Source organism: Castor canadensis, chromosome 3, assembly GCF_047511655.1.
Source record: "Castor canadensis chromosome 3, mCasCan1.hap1v2, whole genome shotgun sequence".
Classification (NCBI taxonomy): domain Eukaryota; kingdom Metazoa; phylum Chordata; class Mammalia; order Rodentia; family Castoridae; genus Castor; species Castor canadensis.
This window is the reverse complement of record NC_133388.1, coordinates 66378931-66399528: the sequence shown is the minus strand read 5'-3', so window position 1 is coordinate 66399528 and position 20598 is coordinate 66378931. Positions and strand designations below refer to the sequence as shown.

Genomic DNA, 20598 nt, shown 5'->3' with positions numbered 1-20598 from the left:
CCTTCTAGGTTAATTCTTTTTGATCAACCTTTTCTCTAGTTCCTGGTCCCCTTCTCCTATTGGCCTCAGTTGCTTTAAAGTATCTGCTTTAGTTTCTCTGCATTGAGGGCAATAAATGCTATCTGGTTTTTTAGGCATCTTACCTATCCTCAAACCTCCCTTGTATGCTCTCGATTTATAATGATAAAAAAGTTCAAAGTTCAATCCCCTTGTTGTGTTTGCCCTTGATCTAATGTCCACATATGAAGGAGAACATACGACTTTTGGTCTTTTGGGCCAGGCTAACCTCGCTCAGAATGATGTTCTCCAATTCTATCCATTTACCAGCGAATGATAACATTTCGTTCTTCTTGATGGCTACATAAAATGCCATTGTGTATAGACACCACATTTTCTTAATCCACTCGTCAGTGGTGGGGCATCTTGGCTGTTTCCATAACTTGGCTATTTTGAATAGTGCTGCAATAAACATGGGTGTGCAGGTGCCTCTGGAGTAACCTGTGTCACAGTCTTTTGGGTATATCCCCAAGAGTGGTATTGCTGGATCAAATGGTAGATCAATGTTTAGCTTTTTAAGTAGCTTTCAAATTTTTTTCCAGAGTGGTTGTACTAGTTTACATTCCCACCAGCAGTTTAAGAGGGTTCCTTTTTCCCTGCATCCTCGCCAACACCTGTTGTTAGTGGTGTTGCTAATGATGGCTATTCTAACAGAGGTGAGATGGAATCTTAGTGTGGTTTTAAGTTGCATTTCCTTTATTGCTAGAGATGGGTAGCATTTTTTCATGTTTTTTGGCCATTTGAATTTCTTCTTTTGAGAAATTTCCATTTAGTTCACTTGCCCATTTCTTTTTGGTTCATTAATTATGGGAGAATTTAGTTTAAGTTCCCTATATATGCTGGTTATCAGTCCTTTGTCTGATGTGTAGCTGGCAAATATTCTCTCCCACTCTGTGGGTGTTCTCTTCAAGTTTAGAGACCATTTCTTTTGATGAACAGAAGCTTTTTAGTTTTATGAAGTCCCATTTATCTATGCTATGTCTTAGTTGCTGTGCTGCTGGGGTTCCTTTGTGAAACTTCTTACCTATACCTATTAATTCCAGAGTATTAAATAGGTAAATTTTATGGTATGTTAGTTATATACACAAACTGCTATTAAAATAATAAAACCATGACTTTAGGATATCAAAATGAGCTTTTTAAACAGAACTTTTTTAAACAGATCTTTACAATTCTATATTTTAGAAAAAAATGTATATGAATTATAGGAGACACATCAAAACTGTTAACAAATGTTGTTCTGAAGCAGCAACACAATGAATGACTCTTTCATTTTCAAAATTGTCATTAGCAAATTCCTATTATTAGTTTATAATTACTAAAACCATAAAAAATTTAAATACTTACCCAGTAAGGTTGGGACAGCATTTCATCTCCAGAAGACCTGTCTGATCTAATGCACAGGCATAGATATCAATAACATGACCAGTTGTAGCAGCTCGATTAGCCAATGCTTCAAAATGCTAGAAAAGATTTTTAATTAAATCGAAGTATTATATAAACTTAGTAATTCTATGATTTTTTTTCTTATTAATAGATAAAAATGACTTAAGACTGCAATAATTCATATAATGTAAATATTTGCTATTTAATTTTCTATGTCTCATAAAAATGAAACAACTTTTACAAGTATGACATTTTCACACTTTTTTATTTAAAAGTTACTATTTCTAAATAAAGTCCTAAGCAAGCAAAATTTTAAAAAAGGTACACTGAACATCCTTGTTCTTCATCTATAAACACGGTAGGACAACACAGAACTCTTTTTCCTAAATCCACACTTAACAAAAAAAAAAAAAAAAAAAATTCTAAAAAAAAGACAATACCAAAAGCAGTAACATAAGCAAATCTAAATAAAACATTTTTGCAGTTCTAACCAAGAAAAATTACAAGCTCAAAAAGGAAACTGTTTGGCAGGGAAAAAAGTATTTATCAACAGTCACAAAAATCATGTCATTACTTTTAATATAATAATGAGCCAGGTACTGGTGGTTCACACTTGCAATCCTAGCTACTTGGGAGGCTGAGATCAGATGATCGTGGCTCAAAGCCAGCCTAAGCAAATAGTTCATGAGACCCCCCCCCCCCGCCATCTCCAAAATAACCAGAGCAAAATGGTTTTGAGGTGTGGCTCAAGTGGTATGGTGCCCACTTTTCAAGTGTAAAGACCTGAGTCTTTACCCCAATCCCACCAAAAAAAAAAACCTGTTTTGAGGACTAGGGGGCATAGGTAAAGTGGTAGACCACTTGCCTAGCAAATTCAAGGCCCTGAGCTCATCACTTAGTATTGCAAAAAGGAAAAAGGAAAAAAAAAAAACAGAAAAAGAAAATCCTGCGTTCTAGTAAGGTAAAAAGACTTATAAGAAAATTACCTTCGTTCCCTTTTTAACATATTTGGCATTATCTTTTTCAATGTCATGCCAGGATCTTATAGGTGTCTTCAGTTCATCTCCAACCACCATTCCAGGTCCCTGAGTAGCAGGACCACCAATGAACATCATGATACGAGCACCAGTGTTAGGAAAAGTACACTATTAAGAAAAAAAAAGGAAGTCATCAAAAGAGGTTAAAGGAAAACAAATAGACAATTCATCTCTGATAATGAATTCTAACATTTCTAGGAAGAGGAAAGAATGTATTTTCTAAGAAATAACAACCCTCAAGAGTTTAGGGCATTAAAATCATTGCAAATTTTTTTTTAAAAAATCAATGGATCATGCAACACCACCACTCCTACAGATATACCCAAAGGAATGTAAATCAGATTACAATAAAGGCACCTGTACACCCATGTTTACTGCAGCATTATTCACAACAGCTAAACTTTGGAAACAGCCAAAATGCTCTACTACTTATGAGTAGATTAAGAAATGTGGTACTTATATATAAATGGAATTTTATTCAGCCACAAAGAAGAATGAAATTTTGTCATTTGCAGATCAATGGATGGAAATGGAGAACATCATCTTAAGTAAAGTTGGCCAGGTTCAAAAAGCCAAAGACTGCATGTTTTCTCTCATACATGGAATACAGGCCTACTACAAATACAAGCAATATTAAGAAAAACAGATCATGCTAAGGGGAGGTCACTATCTAGAGAGGGAGAGCAAAAGAAGGAAGTTAAGAAGGTGAATATCGTTCATGTATATACAATATACAAGAATGAATATAGAATTTTTAAATCAGTTGAAATAACCATAAGAAGGGGACTAAAGTAGAAAAAAATAGGATGAATCAATTCAGGTTATAATACGCATATACTATAAACATGGAAATATCACAATCAAACTCCCTATATAACTATTTTAAACAAAAAATGTCTTTTTTCAAAAATAGAGAACAGGAAGGTAAAACAGGTCCTGTTTAGGGGTTGGCACTCATTGGGGGGGGGAGGATATAAGGAAAGAGTGTAAGGGGTAAATAAATATGGTGGAAATATTATGTACTCATGCATGAAAATAGAAAAATGAGATCTGTTGAAACTATTCCAAGAATAGGGGAGAGGGGGAAAAAGGAAAATGATGGAGGGGGTGAATTCAACTATGGTATATTGTAAGAGCTTTTGTAAATGTCACAATGTATCCCTACTATAACAATAATATGATAATAAAAGAAAGAAAAAAGATCACTGGATCATGACTGAAGTCTGAGTTAGAAAATATAGCTGAGGAAATACCCCAGAAAAAGAAGCAAAAAAAGAAATTATGAGAAAGAAAATAAGGATACATAAAATTATAGAGGTCCAGCATCAATCTAATCATTTTAAAAAGACAAAAAATTAATCTGAATAGAAGTCTTCAGCTTGAAAGGTCCTACCAAAAACAAAACATAACTAATAAAAAAAGAATCAAACTTAAACAGTCTAATGAAATTTCGGAACTCTAAAATTAAAGAGAACATTCTAAAAGTGTCCAGTTAGGAAAATTAAATTTCCTTTAAAACAGACTCTATCAAGTTATCATCAATAAACTTCATGAATACTACAGAGGAATAGCCAAAACTTTTTTTTTTCCTTTTGGTTTCTCTGGTTTTTGAGAGAGTCTCAATACACAGTCCAGAGTGGCCTTGAATATACTATGTAGCCCAGGCTGGAGTTGAACTTGTGATCCTCCAATCTCAGTCTCTCGAGTGCTAGGATTATAGGTGTGCAACATCATGTCCACCTGGCTTAAACTTCTAACTGAAAATTATGAAAGATATGAAAGAACTCACAAAACAAAGAACAACTGAATATAATCCAAAGGGGAAATGAACCAATCTAGAAAAACTTAAAGCCAAGTATGGCAGGGCATGTATATAATCCCAGCACTTGGAAGGCTGAGGCAGGAAGATCAAGAGTTAGAGACTAGCCTGAACTACATAGCAAACCCTGTCTCAAAACAAGAAAAAAAAAAAAAAAACTGAAAAAATATCCTTGAACTTTATTAAATAAAAGACTTCCCATCAAGCAGCAAAGCAACAATGACAAAGGATTATATCTCCTTTCTGTGTATTAAGAGTCACTCTGCAGTATTCCATAGTCAATATTTAGAATCATATTAAAAATACTAAATGTTAAAATTCTACAAGCAGTTATACAATGTATTTTTCAAGCTACATTACAGCTTGAGATTGTTAATGCCCCAGTACTGCAAAAAAAAAAAAAAAAAAAATTCATCTGCCAGGGTGGTGGCAACACATTTGTAATCTTGTCATTTCCAACTAAGCAGGGAAACACAAATAGGAGGATCAGGAACCAAGCCAGCTGAGATATACAGTGACACCCTATCTGAAAAGTAAACAACACAAAAAGGGCTGGAGACATGACTCAAGTGGTAAGAGCACCTTCCTAGTAGGAGTGCAGCCTGAGTTCAACCCCCAGGACCGCCAAAGAAAAGATAAAAGTGCTGAAATGGAAAGCAAGCAAAGAAGATCCAATTCATATACAACTGGAGCCCTTAAAGAAGATAAAGGAAAAAGCTGACAAAGTGGCATGTGCCTGCAATCCCAGCTACTGGAGAGGGTGAGGCAATACCCCATCTCAAAAAAAACAAACAAAAAAAGATAAAGAAAATAATGGAACAAAACTAATGACGTAATTAGCTTAACTAATTATAGTTAATCTATAATCCTGAAAACTTTATAAGAATAAAACACATATAGAAAGGGCCCATTAGGTAGTAGAGAAATTAACCTACAACAGTCATCCTATCAATACTAACAGATTAGAAAGAAAAATTTCTCATTGAACACCAATGTCCAATGATGTGATCAGTCATGCCCAGGTAATCGAGCATCTATAAAAATCACGTGGACCAGGTTCTGGGAGCTTCGGACATCTAAACATGTGGACGTTCCCAGTGAGCAGTGTGCCCTGCAGATTAATGCCCTTCTCTTGTACCTCACTCCATGCATTTCTCCCACATGGCTGCTCATCTGTGTCCTTTGAAATATCCTTTAGAATAAATAGGTAAATGTAAGAAAAGTGTTTCCCTAAGTTCTGGCATTCTAAGCTACTCAACCAAATTAATCAAACCTGAGGAGGAGGTGTGGAAACTCTCCATTTACAGTTGGTGATTCGGAAGTGCAAGTGACAATCTCCTACTTGCAGCTGTCATCTGAAGTGAGAAGCAGGCTTATGGAACTAAGCCCTTAATCTATGAGATCTGATACTATCTCCAGGTAGAAAGTGTCAAAATCTAAAAGGAGATGTAGGAGATCCAGCTGGTGTCTACTACAGAACTGCTTGGTTTATGTGTAGGGGAAAACCTCCACACATTTGAGATGACTATGTTAAATAATGAGTAATAGAAGAAAAATCACTGAAGTTTTTTCCTGAATCCTTGTAAGTACACACACACACACATTTACATTCCAAAACAAATTCATCATCATTACCTCCAGTAGTCCTACAGCTATGGAAAGTGCCACTCCTGAAGAACGCAAAGGTCTCTTTCCCTGTGGTACAGGCCAAGGGTCTCGCTGAAGTTCTCCCAGAAGATCTGTGAGATTCATGTCTATTTTCTGTACTGGCTGTAAGAATCTATAAAACAAAAATTAAATAAAAAGCCATTTACAAACGTGAGAATTTAGGAAACTTTCCTAAAAATAGAAAAAAAATCCTCTGAATACACAGCAAACCAATGGCTCTCAAACTTTCATGTGCACTGTGGGGTCTCAGAGCTACGGTTTATTTCAGTCAGGGAGAGGGCCCAAGAATTTCCATTCCAAACAAGTTCCCAGGTAATACTGATGCTACTGGTCCAGTATAACTGCTATGAAAAACACTTAAATCCAATACTAGTTCAGGACTTCATCTTTCATTTACTCATCTAGTAAGTTTTAATGTTAGTGAAATAATTATGAGAAGATACATCAATTCAATTTTAGTAATAGCACCTCTGATTATAAAGCTTAGTAGAAAAAGCTACCAATAAGATTAAGACAACAAGAGTCAGTGGCTCACACCTATAAGTCCTAATCACTCAGGAGGCAAAGATCAGGAGGTTCATGGTTCAAAGCCAGCTCTGGACAAATAGTTCGCAAGACCCTATCTCAAAAAAACACATCACAAAAAGGACTGGTAAAGTGGCTCAAAATGTAGGCCTTGGGTTCAAACCCCAATACCACAAAAATAAAATACAATGACAAAATTTAGCTTCAAAAGCTCTACTTTTACTTGGCTGCCCTCAAACCACAAAAAAATAAGATTTTATGAAGCTAAAAAAAAGAAAGTTAGGAATCTGTCAAACTAAACTCCACAAATCATAATGATGAAAAGCAAACCATTTCAGTGACATGATTCTACCTCGACTCCTTAAAAAGTATGCTATTGCAGACTGGGAGCATGATTCAGCTGACACAGCACCTGCCCAGCAAGCATGAAGCCCTGAGTTCAATTCTCAGAATCACAAAAAAAGTATACTACTGCAATCCGTTTATAGTCCTGAAAATATTTAATAGCATAGTATCACTGAATGCCTATGCTCAGGTTAAAGGTATGAGATGCTTAAAACAGCTGCATGAATTATAAAATTCTGTTTGTCATATTAATCATTACCTATTGGAAGGATGTGGCTGCTGTACCTGAGGACCACGTGTTGCTTGAGTAACTGGTACTTTAGAGAGCCCCAGCATTTCCTGTAGTAAAGAGATTATTTGAGTGACATCCATTTATTCAATTCTAAGAAGATTCATCAACTATTTGCCATGTGCAAGGTGCTATGCTAGAAATGAGGTATACAAAAATAAAGAACACAAGGTCTCTTTCCTCAGAAGACAGTCTAATTGGGGAGACTGTCACATAAACAATAACAATTCAGGGAAACAATATCATGAGAGAGCCAAGTAAGGTTATTAACTCAGAAATACTTCATATCTAATTAATAGTCAAAATAGTTGGGCATGGCTCAAGTGATAGAGCATCTGCCTAACAAGCACAAGGCCCAGAATTCAAACCCTAATATCAGTACCACAAAAAAAAAACCTTATTTAAAGCATCTGAAAGAAACCTGACGTCAACACTCAAAGTCTTTGTTATAATACAATTATATTGATGCCTTTGCTATAATGCAATTATATTGATCATTCTTTTTTTTTAATTTTTAGAACTATATATGATTCAGAAGGCATTTATAAACATATATAGTAATGTCCATATATATATTGAAAACTGCCATCCTTATTTACCTGCAGTTGTTTGGCAGACAGATCTTTTGTTCCCCTGAAGACATAGCTTTTGGAAATACCTTCACATCCAAGTTCATGAACCTGCACCATTCTCCCAAAAGTAATAAGTCCAACCAACGCTGTAGGTGGTAAGAGACTTAAAGACATCTGCATGGATTCTTTCAAGGCTTGTAAATCTTCATCTTCCATGCAGGTATCAACCACATAGAGGAATATCAAAGGCATCTGAGGACCACGCTTTTTGAAAAATTTGTAATAAGAAAAGTATTAACCCTTCAACACAATATTTCAGATAGTCAGTCTAAGACTAATTAAACAATACATAAAATGGACTGCTAATACATACATACAATGGAATTCTAAAAAGCCATTACATAAATGAAATAGGTTATATATCTTGTCATGGAGAGCTATCCAAGACACAGCACAGAGGGAAACATTAAAGTTAAAAACATTATATATAGTGACACAGGGGACATTCACTTACTATTTCATTACATGATGTTTAATTTTTTTAAGCGTCCATGGCACAAACTTTTATTCAATGGCCAAAGATGAAGAAAAGGGAGGCTTGCTTACAAATCAATTTTTTCCAAGGCTTAATTTCCAGTAAAAAGAATTTATTACTTTTAAATAATAAGCTAACAACTTATTATTTTAACAAGTTTAAGCCAAGCATGATGCCTGTAGTCTCAGCTACATGGGAGGATCATTTGAGCCCGAGTTTGAGAAGAGCCTGGGCAACACAGCAAGACCCCAGCCTCAGGAAAAAAAAAATTTAAAAACAAAATGTGGCAATTTTTATAAAATAACTATCAAAACCTGAATTGGTCTTTCCAAGGACCAAAACTAGTCAGACTGGTTAAATTACTGACTGGTGTGAGTGAACCATATTTCTGTTTTCTGTACAACAATCACAAAGGGTATTATTATTTCTATACAAATATATAAATGAAGCTGTTCACAGAGGGAAGAAAAATGGTTTTCCCAATGCAAGAATATTTTCATTAATTAGACTTAGGAGTACATCAGCAGACTTTAGCATCATATTGACTAAGTAATTACCAGCAGACCTTCCAATTACAAAGACTGATACTTTTATTATTTACTCATCTACTCAGTGCAGCAAATAACACCATCCTACTCAGTATCTGGCCACCCATCAAATAACCACCTCAGAGAAATTACTTACTCAAGCTGACCTTGACAGTTCTTATCTTTGAAATAATGATCAATATACTATATAATGCCTTTAAAGCAATCTCATGGATGGGCATGGTGGCTCAATCCCAGATACTTGAGAAAAAGAGATAGGAGGATCAAGGTTCAAAGCCAGCCCATACAAAACAATTTGTGACACCGTATCTCAAAGAAGAAAATGAGCATGGTGGCACATTCTATAATCCCAGCTATGAACGAGGCATAGGTAAAAGAATTATGGTCTGAGGCCAGTCTTGGCAAAAAGTTCAAGATCCTCTCTAAAAAATAACTAAAGCTGAAAGGGCTAGGAGTGAGGCTGAAGTAGTTAACAAGTTCAAGGCCCTAAGTTTGAACCCCATACAAAAAAGTCACCTCAATTTGACAATTATTTTGAAAAAGACTACTGCATATTTAAAACTTTCTTAAACATCTGCTCATATGTTCTTACCAGAACTACATATTCAATACTAGAAAACTGAGGTAAAAGTTCAGCAGGCTGATTCAGCTCAGATATCCCAGCATAAGTAGGTGGAAACTATAGAAAGGGAAACACAAAATTTTTTAACAAATTATTTGCAGGAAAGTGCAATAAAATTTTAAACTGAAAATGATTTCTTTGTCATTTGATTAAGAAATATATGTTCACTACATTCACTACATGAAACAATTATTTTACCCTTCATTTTAAATCCGCATTTAAATCTGTGAAACTACACAACTAGTACCACAGCACTAGCATCTCCAATGAATGGGTTCTTTCTTACCTGATTCCTTTGATAACAAAAGTTGCAAGCCCAGAGTTTTGCTCGATAATCCACCTGACTGTTTTAAAAAAAGAAAAAAGACATATCAGGTCATGACTCAGTTCAATTTTATAAAGATCATAACTTCAGTAAAATTAATTTCTTTCTAAAACATGAATTCATTCAAACTGATAATCAGGTTTTTTGGTTTTTTTTTTTTTTTTTTGTACTTGTGATTGAACCCAGGGCCTCACACATGGCAAGCAAGCTTTCTTCTACCACTGTGGACTATCCTAGCCCTTTTTATTTTTTATTTCGAGGCACTATCATGCTAAGTTGACTGGCTGGCCTCAAACTTGGATCCTCTAGCCTCAGCCTCACAAGAAGATGGATTACAGGCATGTATCACTGTTTGTAATCTTTATTCATTTACTTTTTTTGAAGTGCTGGGGATCCAACCCAGGGACTTGGACATACTAAGCAAGCATTCTACCCCTAAACTACATTCCCAGCCCAAAACAATCTATTTTTTTAATTGTTTATACATTTATTCTTATATGCAAACATTGTTTGGGTCACACCTCCCCCCTGCCCCCTTTGCCCTCTCTCTCATCCCCCCAACCCCTTCGCTTCCAGGCAAAACCTGTTCACTCTCTTCTCTAAGTTTGTTGAAGACATAAGCAATAATAAGAAAGACATAGCGTTTTTGCTAGTTTGAGATAAGGATAGCTATACAGAGTGATTCCTAGCATTGCTTCCCTGCACGTGTATTACAACCCAAACTGGTTCATCTCTCCCAGACCTCTTTACTACTTCCCAGTCACTTTCCCATAGTGGCCTCTTCAGTTTAAGATTATTATATTCGTTACTCTACAGTAACCACATCAACCACTTTCAAATTTTAGGTTTCCTTCCCTTTCCCTATTCCTCCTGTATGTATTCTCCCCTTAGCATGTGACCCATGTCCAATAATATTACTGCATTTGTTTCAGGTCTATTATCTGCATATGAGGGAGAACAAGCAATTTTTGGCCAGATTCTGAGCCTGGCTAACTTCACTTAAGATGATGTTCTCCAGTTCCATCCAGTTACTTGTGAATGACAAAATTTCATTCTTCTTTGTGACAGAGTAAAATTCCATTGTGTATCCAAAGCAACCTTTAAAATCCATGTATTTTTATGTTTCCAGTATCTAATTCAAACTTTTAACTCATACAAGTTTATTTCAATGCTAAATACACAAGACTTCTAATAAATAGTAAAATGACTCCAGTAGCATCTATACTCAGACCAAGAAAACATTTATTCTGGTCAAAAATATATTTACCAAATGCCTAATATACTCCAACCTTTATTTCAGGCGCTGGAGATGCAGCAGTAAACAAGAGAGACAAAGTTTCTTCTTTCATTAAGCCTACATTTTAGAAAAGGCAAGTACATGTAAAACTCAGAAAATACATTTAGAAGCTGGGCATGGTGGTGCATGTCATAATTCCAGCACGCAGGAGTCAGACAAACCTGAGCTACATGGCAAGATCAAGGCAAGCCTAGGATACCTAGCAAGATCCTGCCTCAAAACAATTAGAAAATACTTTCAGATAGCAGTAATAAAGATTAAAGAAAACAAAGCAGGATAGCAGAATGTATTTGGCATAGCTACTTTAAAGAACAGCCTTCTTAAATTGAAGCATAACCAGAAAGAAAAAGAACAAATAATAGGAAAGTGTGGAATAATATTTAAGGAATGCATACCTACTGCACAAGTCCCAAGACAGGAACAAATATGGTATGTTCAAGGATCAGGAAGAGGGCAAGATGGTTAAGGTAATATGTAGATGAGAGTAAGAAAGAAAGATTATACAAGACGAAGGCAGAAATGTACACATAGGCTAGATCACATTGGTCTCAATATGGGGTTTGGATTTTTCATTCCAAGTACAAGTGAGCGGAAAGGCTGGGATGTAGCTAAGTGGTAGAGTGCTTACCTAGCATGCACACACACAAAAAAGTTACACATGTATTCATGTTTGTTGAAAGCCATGGCAGGAGTATTTAAGAGTTTGAGGTCAGCCTAGACTGCACAGTGAGATCTTATCTCAAAAAAAACAAGCAGATTTTAATAATCTGACTTATTCATAAAACTCCAGCTTCTAGGTGGTTCTGGGTGGGTGGAAAAGATTTCTGAAAGATGAGAATGGAAAGAGTGAGACCTTAACAGGACACTGAAATTCCAGAAGACAAAGATGAGGGAATCTTTAAGTAGATGTACTAACAAAGATCAAGTATAAGAAACAGAATCTGTAATATTCTGGCAGTAGAATTTACCAGATTTGCTAGTGGACCGGGTGCAGGGAGAGGAAGTGGAAAGAGGAATAAGAAATGATTCCTGAGATTTTGGCTTATTCTACAAGAAATCATAGCGTCTTTTGAATACCATCATACTCAATTATGATGACTTTTCTATACACAGCTGACACCAGTATCTAGCAAATACTGCTGGTATCTAAGTCTTTATGTTAACATTTTTATATTTGATTTCTTTATATTATCAACTCACTATAACCAGAGTGAGCTTAAAAACTTTGGATTTGACTACTGTAATTTGGAAAAAAAAAAAAAAGTATTAACAGAAACAAAGGTATTTTTATATGAATTCAAAAGAAACAAACTACTTTTCTAAATTATACTGCCATATTAGTCTTTTCCTAGTATTTTAATTACCATAAAGGATTCAAAACTGCTCGGCAAGTAGTCCTACTGCACAGAACAGGCTCATATTGAATGGGTGGTAAATCAGGTCTCTCTTTTAGTGGCGTAAACAGAGCTGCCACTGGGACAACCATTCTTGTAGCCTCCAGTCGACTTGATGGCCAGACATTCCAACTAAACCGAACTCCATCTCGCTCTTCATTTTGTTGGATAAATTCCAAATAGGTTGTCATTGTAGGAGCTTGGTTCTTATTCCTGAAACAAAATTAAAAGATACTTAAAAATCCAAGAGCCTCTTACATGATTCAAAATGAGTATGGTTTCCACATTCAGCAATATTAACATATTACAAATCATGAACAAATGAAAACATGTTATCTCAGAAAAGAAATAGCAAACAACAATAACTCTCACTTTTAATAAAATAAGTAATGGCTCTACACACCCTAATGCCCATTAGGCTCAAGAAGAAAGATATTTATCCTTTTTTATTCATTCTTTTTAAACTGTGGCAAAAGTTAATAAGTGTTGTTATTTAAAGGCATACAAATAGGAAAGAAAGGCAAAAATGGGGATCTAGCATTTTCTATGCTATCAATTTGAAAATTACATTATTAATAAACAGATATCAAAAGCATAACATTCTAAAAAGCATGTGGTTTTCTGACCAGAAATGACAAGCTCCCACTAAACTTTCTTGAAGAGAATGCTTAATAGAACATGACAAAAAAGAATTGTTCACCCTTAAAAATCACTAATTCCAGTAAATCCTTTTACAAACTAACTTCACATTATTTGACAAGTACTTTCTTCCCTAATATTAACATGTTTGCATAAAAACCAAGTATTACTCACATACTATGTCAGAATGCAGACTTAACATAATAATGTTTATTTTAAAAATAATATAAAACAAAAAAATTCTAAAGAAATATCCCATTTTTCAGTACAACTTATAATCAGTGAAACATTTAAATAACTTCTCATGGCACAACCAATATGTTATATCACTTTAACCTAAAACATGTATTTGGGGGGAGGGTGAGACTGGAATTTGAAGTCAGGCCTGTGCCCTTGCAAAGCATGCGCTCTACAGCTTGAGCCACATTTCCAGATCATTTTGCTATGGTTATTTTTGGAGATAGGGTCTCACTAACTATTTGTCCCGGTTGCCTTGAACCTTGATCCTTCTGATCTCAGCCACCCTAGTAGCTAGAATTACAGGCGTGAGCCACTGGCACTCAGCAACTGATTTTAAAAGGCTTTCCCAGGATTGTTATTCACCATTAGCCCTTTCATACATATCTAACTGAAAACATACAAAATTGCAAGTAAAATCTGAGTTCCTTTCAACCAGATGTATTTGTTCCTAGACAACATGCTCCTCCTTTTAGTTGTAAAACTCCCAATGAAATGGAGCAAGGAGTAGCTTTATGATCTAGCACAAACAGCTTAACCTCTCTGATACTTAATTTTCTCATCGAGTTGAAAGATTTTACTATAAACCTTCAAGGTCCCATCTAACTGTAAAATTGTAGGAATCAATCAAAAATGGATGAACTTCTGAAATGATATTACACTACTAGAGAAAACACAGAAGGAAGTCTTCACATGCGTTTGTATTTACATCCACGACTTTTTCGCGCGAGTTAATTTTGCTGGTTATCCGCGGCTTGGGGCGGAGGTAGCGGTTCAGAAAGTTCAAGTGAAAAGGTGAACTCGACATCTCCACAGCAGTGAATTTACTACGACTTCCCTTACTATGACTTTTCCTTTCCCACCAAAACGGGAAAAACACTACATGAAGAATAGAAAACAACGGCACAGGATCGCTCGGGTCTGAAAACCCAATTCTTGTTTGTAATCAAGACCCGAGGCGTTAGCTTTCCCTGGCCCTTTTCTTCTTAACCCCAGGCCGAACTGTGGATGATAAGTCACCTGGGTTCAAAGTCTAGCGCACTCCAGACGAGGCAAGAAATGAGCCAGGAAACCCGAGGCCCAGCAGGGACAGGCTAGGGCAGGAGGGGGTGGGTGCGGGGCCAGACGCTCCGGCTGCGGTTCTTCCCCCGGCCCATGGAGCCGGGCGAGGGCCGCGGGTGACAGGCCTGGAGTGCTCGGCTAGCCCGGGTCACGGCCCCAGAGCGCCTGGCCAGCTCAGGGAACACCGAAAAGGCAGAGCCGGCGACCCCACGACTCCGGCCTGCCGCCCCACCCCACTCCGCCCCGGCCGCCGCTAAGAGCCCACCGACCCCCGGGAGCGGAGAAGAGGCGGCGTCGGCGGACTCGGTCCTTACCGCAGCGCCCCTGCTACGAGATCCGCGCCTCCGACCTGCAAAGTCTGCCCTCTCCGCGGAGCCGGAGCACCGGTGGCACCGCAATCAGGGCCGGCGCCGCCCCGCCCCCGGCCTCTGAGTAGACCTCGGCCCGGCCAACATGGCTGGTGCCGCCTCTGCCACGTCAAGGGGCGGGGAGGGGGCGGGGCGGACTACGGAAGGGGCGGGGCAAGTGGCGGGAAGGGGCGGGGAGCGCGGGGGAAGCAGGGGGAGAGGGGGGCGCCGAAGGGGCGGGGCTGCAGAACCTGGGGATTTAAGGATACAGTGCCCGCCTGGGCATGGAAGCGAACGAAAATAGTTCTCTCTGTGCCAGGGTCAGGGGAGCGGCGGAGGACCAGGGGCGCGAGTACAAGCGGCCTTCCCCGGGATGCGTGCCCGCTCCCTGCTGCAGTAGAGACGGTGGGAACTTCTGTGGTTGTCACTCGAGAGAAAAGGAGGCGAACTTCTTGTGGTTGGTTCTCAGAACTACAAACCACATCTCTGAAAAAAACAGAGCGAAAGATCATAGTGCAAAAGCTCTTTTCTAAACACCTACTATATGCCAGACAGTTGAGATGATGGCAATATACTGTAAGCAAAAATAAGCCAAATGCCCTGGCCTGGGAGAATTTGCATGCTATTTATGCACCCCTGGTCAGCACAGCGCTTCTCCTCCCACACTGCCTCTGCCCTCTCATCTCCTCTCCCGACACACACAATACAATCTTGGGCTGGTTATTCTAGATGATTTGGCCGCTTCTCTTTCCAAGAAAGGAGCCCAGCAAAATGGGACAGTAACAGGCGGGAAAGGTATTCAAGCTTGGGGCAGGGGGAGCGCTCAGGCAGCTCATCCTTAATGAAGAATTGCTCACAGAACGAATTCCAGCGATAACACCATCTAAAATCCTTATAAGACTGAGGCAATCTTGTTGCCCTCAACGCAGAGAAACTAAAGCAGATACCTTAAAAGCAACTGAGGCCAATAGGAAAAGGGGACCAGGAACTAGAGAAAAGGTTAGATCAAAAAGAATTAACCTAGAAGGTAACACCCACGCACAGGAAATCAATGTGAGTCAATGCCCTGTATAGCTATCCTTATCTCAACCAGCAAAACCCTTGTTCCTTCCTATTATTGCTTATACTCTCTCTACGACAAAATTAGAAATAAGGGCAAAATAGTTTCTGCTGGGTAGCGAGGGCGTAGCGGGGAAAGGGGGGGGAGGTAAGGGAGAGGGTGGGGGCAGGGGGGAGAAATGACCCAAACATTGTATGCACATATGAATAAAAGAAATAAAAAATAAAAAAAATGATTGGGGCAATCAGCATTTTGTGGACTAGGAACAAGACTAAATCCCTGTTCTTCAAAACTTATATTTGTGAGAAGAAAACACCAAACATATATTTTCCTTTCTAATGTGTATGCTAACATTGTTTTGGAAGATGGAAGATGACTTTGTCAAATTACAATTCAGTTCTAAAGAGAGAATGGGTGTCAAGCTAAAATTCAGTGTAGGCCTCAAATAAAAGTGGTTCAGGATGCCACCAGGAGGATTCTTAGCTGAACACAATGTATAAAGAGCACTGGACAATGTTATAAAGGTGGAATGTCATAAACAGGATATCTCATAGACAATGAAATTTATTTCTTACAGTTCTAGAGGCTAAGAAATCCAAGATCAATATGCCCAAAAGATGAGGTGTTCTGGAGGACCTCCAGTCCCACCAAAAAAAAAAGGATTAGGTGTCTGGTGAAGGCCTGCTTTCTGTTTCATAAACAGTGTCTTGTGATTGTGTCCTCATGTGATAGAAGGGTCAATCTAGCTCTCTGGAGTCTTTTAAAATAAGGACACTAATCCCATTCATGACCTGTCTCATCCCCTTCCGAAGGGTCCACCTCACCTCCTTCCTTGCCAGGGCCCAGTCCCCATCTTCCCTTTACTTTACTTTCAACAACTGAATTTTGGGAAGACATAAACATTCAGACCACAGCAACGTATGCATTATCTATGTGACAATGCATAGGGACCCTGGAATTCAGTGAGGAAAAAGTTTAGCACCTTTCATGATTTAATTCATTTCAATCCCCAGAAAGACATTGTACCATCCAGCTCAACGAAGTCTAAAAAGTCATAATGCCTTTGTTTTCAACTGAACAAAATCTGTGTTCCCTACTACAATGAAATAGATGTGAAGATTGCTAACAAATTCACCTGTATCTGTCCTTTCTGTATTTTAATTTTTTTCTTTTTTTCTTTATGTATTTTAAGATGAACAAATTTAAACCTCCAATATCCCATCAGAATCTTTTGAACCCAAAAGCAACTAAACTGAGATTGGGAGATCAAGGTTAAAGGTCAGCCTGGACAAATAATTTGAGAGACCTCTATCTCCAAAATAAGCAGAGCAAAATGGACTAGAAGTGTGGCTCAAGTGTAGAGCACCTGCTTTGCAAGGGTGAATCCCTGAGTTCAAACTCCAGTCCCCATCATGTGCCCCCAAATATTAAAATAAAAGGAGAATGATACAATATGACTCATTTCACTATTGTAGGCAATTCTATCATTCTTCCTCTTTAATATTTTAGTCTTTTTTTAACAACATAGTTTGTAATAATTGACAAGGAATGATGAAATCGGTCTAGAGGTGAAGAAGTGGTAGTATATTTCAAGTTAGGGGAAAGGCAGCAGGGCCAGGTGGCATGTGCCTGCAATCCCAGAATTTGGGAGGTGGAGGAAGGAAGAGGGACACTTTGAGGCCAGCCTGGGCTACATAATGGGACCCTGTCTCAAAAAAACAAAAAACAAAAAAACCCACCAAAACCAAAAATCTAAAGATGTAACTCCAGTGGTAAGAGTTCAATTGATACATACAGTATCAGCATGATAACATTTATTAGGAATCTCCAAGAGTGGATTTAAATACACTTCTCAAAGATACTCAATCCTCAAACTTTTTTTCAGGGATTATCTTGGGGCAAGTATTCTAAAGACCCTATGAAAGACTTTGTCTTACAACATGAATTACCTTAAACATCCGTTTATATGTAACAGCCAGTAGTTTTCTTTCTACCTCAGACCCCAGGAATGTTTCTGAACCTGAGATTCCAGGACCACAGTCAGGTGAAATAGATTATGTAAAGTTCTTGGCATTCTACATGTTCACCACCAGATGGAGCTTTTGACCCTGCTGTTTCTTTTTCACTTTCAGTATACATACAGTGCAGGGGGGTTTTGTTGTTTGTTTTTTGTTTTTTTAGCATATATAGGTTTCATTTCTCCAATGGTTCATAATTGCCTTAATTGGCTACTCCTTCACTCCTGATAGCTCAGCTTTCAATCCCAGCTCATCTGTGTACCTGACAAATTCTATGATTAGGTGTCTTACTCATTATCTAGAAGATAAAAATAAGAAGGAAAGCTAATGCCATAATAAATACAGCAATCATTCATTTTAGCCAAGATGAGGGTTATTTGGTCATCTTGTGGTTTGGATAATCTTGTTTTTTCTGAGATAAGGATGATTATAGAATTGTATTGTTTTTGTCTTGATCCATCAGGGTCACTGAATTTCTTTACTTCCAAGATAGCAATAGTAATTTCCACTTAGGTTAACCATATATTATGAGAATTAAATGAAATAATCTATGTAAAAGATGTAGCCCTAAGAAAGTGAAGAGCAGTGCCTAACATCTGAAAATTGTCTTGGTTCCATTACCTGGGCTTAGTTTTTGTTAGGAGCATTTATAGGTTTTTAAGCAGGAGCTACACAACTCAGAATTATCCCCATTTCCTGACAGCAAATTCCACTTCATTTAACAAAACCCAAATCTTATGATAATAAGTCAGATCTAACACTCTTCCTATCATGCGACTATAATAGTGTTCCAATGGTCTTTGGTTGGGGTCATGGACAACAACTGGCATGCAGTAAGAGTGAGACAGGACAGACAGAAAGAAGGCAGAGAACAGAGAAAGAGAAAACACAAAATTCTGCCCTCAATGGCCTGCTATTCTCAAACTCCACCAAAACTCTGCCCTTGACCACCCATTCTGTGATCAGGCATCTGCTTTGCGGTTAAGTATGTTCTGTTAAAAAGGAAAAAGAATTAAAAACTGCCTCTCACTGGGTGGTAGAATATGTGCAGACACAGCATCAGTGTCCTTAACTGACCTTTTCAGTGATTTTTTTTTCCTTACTTAAGACTTCAAGAGTATTACTTGCATCTCAGGCATATCACTAAAATTATGGGATGGCAGCCCTGGACATGCACAGAATGTGCAGTGTTACATAACAAGACTTTGTCAATCACCCTGCCAATTATGAACTAATTATCCTAGGGACAGCCTCAGGCACCACCCTCTAGTTGCCTTAACCATATAAAGAGGCAGACAGACCTCTTTTGAGCTGCTCTGCTGAGCCTGCAGTCTACCTTGATCGTATACTTTCTCCTTAGTAAAACTTTGGCTTTGCTTGGCACTCTTCTCCTCATTCAAATTTTTTGTTTGCAGCTTCAGACAAGAATCTGACAGCCACCTGAAGACCACCATATCAAATGGATAACTAGAGGGTTCTCCATAAATATAAGCCATAGGGAGCTATATTTCTCACAACCATATCCAGCACCACTCACTCCTGACTCTGTGTATCAACCATACTGACCTTTATTTTTCCAACATGACCTATTTCCTCCAGCATCAAGACCTCAAACAAACTTTACTCTCTGCCTGTTGAGAATCTGAATAAACAAATGGACAATGACTGAATCATGAAAGCATATATAAACTCAACCCACCATCTACAGTAACCAGTCTGGGAAATTAGCCTGCTATAAATCAGACCTACACCAAGTCAGAGTGCTATTTCTAGCAACAATCCAGGAAGTCAAGTAATAATCCCTTTTTTGATCAGTGCAAAGTGTTCAGGACTTGATTAATGACTGGAAGTTTTCCTAATTTTGTCTATACTTAGAACCACCAGAGGATTAGATCCATCACACAGGATGTCCTGATTCTCATTAGCTTTCTGTCTTAGTTCTTTTTCTGTTGCTCTAACACAATAACGCACACTGTAATTTATGAAGAACATGTTTATTTGGTTCATTGTTCTTGAGGTTGGGAAGTCCAAGAGCATGGTACTAGTATCTGTTGGCATCTGGTGAGGGCCTTATTTCTGGTGAGGGAATCCCATGGCAAGTTGGAGCAATGATGTTAGCTTGGGTCTTTCTTCCTCTCCCCCTTTTTTTTTCCAGTACTGGGGTTTGAACTCAAAGCCTACACCTTGAGCCACTCCACCAGCCCTTTTTTGTGTTGGTTTTTTCAAGATAGGGTCTCACGAACTATGTTGCTGGGCTGGCTTCGAACCTCGATCCTCCTGATCTCTGCCTCCTGAGTAGCTACGATTACAGGTGTGAGCCACTGGCGCCCAGCTACTCTTCCTCTTCTTATAAAGTCACTAATGTCACCATGAGGGCCCCACCCTTATGACCTCATCTTATTCTAATTACCTCCCACAAGGTCCCACTTCCAAATGTTACTGAGACCTCAATTTGAGACCAAGTTTCCAACATACGAATTTTGGGGAGACACATTCAAACCATAGCACCCACATACAGATTCCCCTATGCTAATGGCCTCCAATCAAAGCCTATCTGACGACTTCCTTTTTCCATTATAAATCCCTCCCAATCCTCTGCATGTTTTTGATCTCTGCCAAAATATAAGTGGTAGAAATTTTCAATGGTTCCAGATCATGATGTCATTGTATCAAGTATTTCTTATATTCAGTTCCTAGTTAATTTACTTTTGACAAGTCTATATAACTGATGGAAGATGAAATCCTCATCTTCAAGAAAAAGATTAAAATAATAAAATAAAATTATTTAAACTTTTAGAAAAATATATAAGTGATGG

At 38.1% G+C, this 20598-nt stretch overlaps 1 protein-coding gene across 2 annotated transcripts in view; it reads right to left on the bottom strand.

Annotated features, from left to right (window-relative positions):
• Sec23a (SEC23 homolog A, COPII coat complex component) overlaps window positions 1-14840 on the bottom strand; it is a 116017-nt gene extending 101177 nt beyond the window's left edge. The window contains exons 1-9 of one of the 2 annotated variants that reach the window (XM_074068116.1): window positions 14672-14840; window positions 12390-12632; window positions 9690-9747; window positions 9374-9460; window positions 7726-7962; window positions 7097-7176; window positions 5935-6079; window positions 2430-2588; window positions 1405-1520 (exon numbers count right to left, since the gene is read on the bottom strand). In XM_074068116.1, coding sequence (XP_073924217.1) covers window positions 1405-1520; window positions 2430-2588; window positions 5935-6079; window positions 7097-7176; window positions 7726-7962; window positions 9374-9460; window positions 9690-9747; window positions 12390-12610 — 1103 coding nt within the window. In that variant the 5' untranslated portion in view covers window positions 12611-12632; window positions 14672-14840. The remainder of the gene's footprint in view (window positions 1-1404; window positions 1521-2429; window positions 2589-5934; window positions 6080-7096; window positions 7177-7725; window positions 7963-9373; window positions 9461-9689; window positions 9748-12389; window positions 12633-14671) is intronic. The other variant, XM_020169072.2, reaches the window with a different exon arrangement.
• Window positions 14841-20598: the final 5758 nt, after the last annotated feature.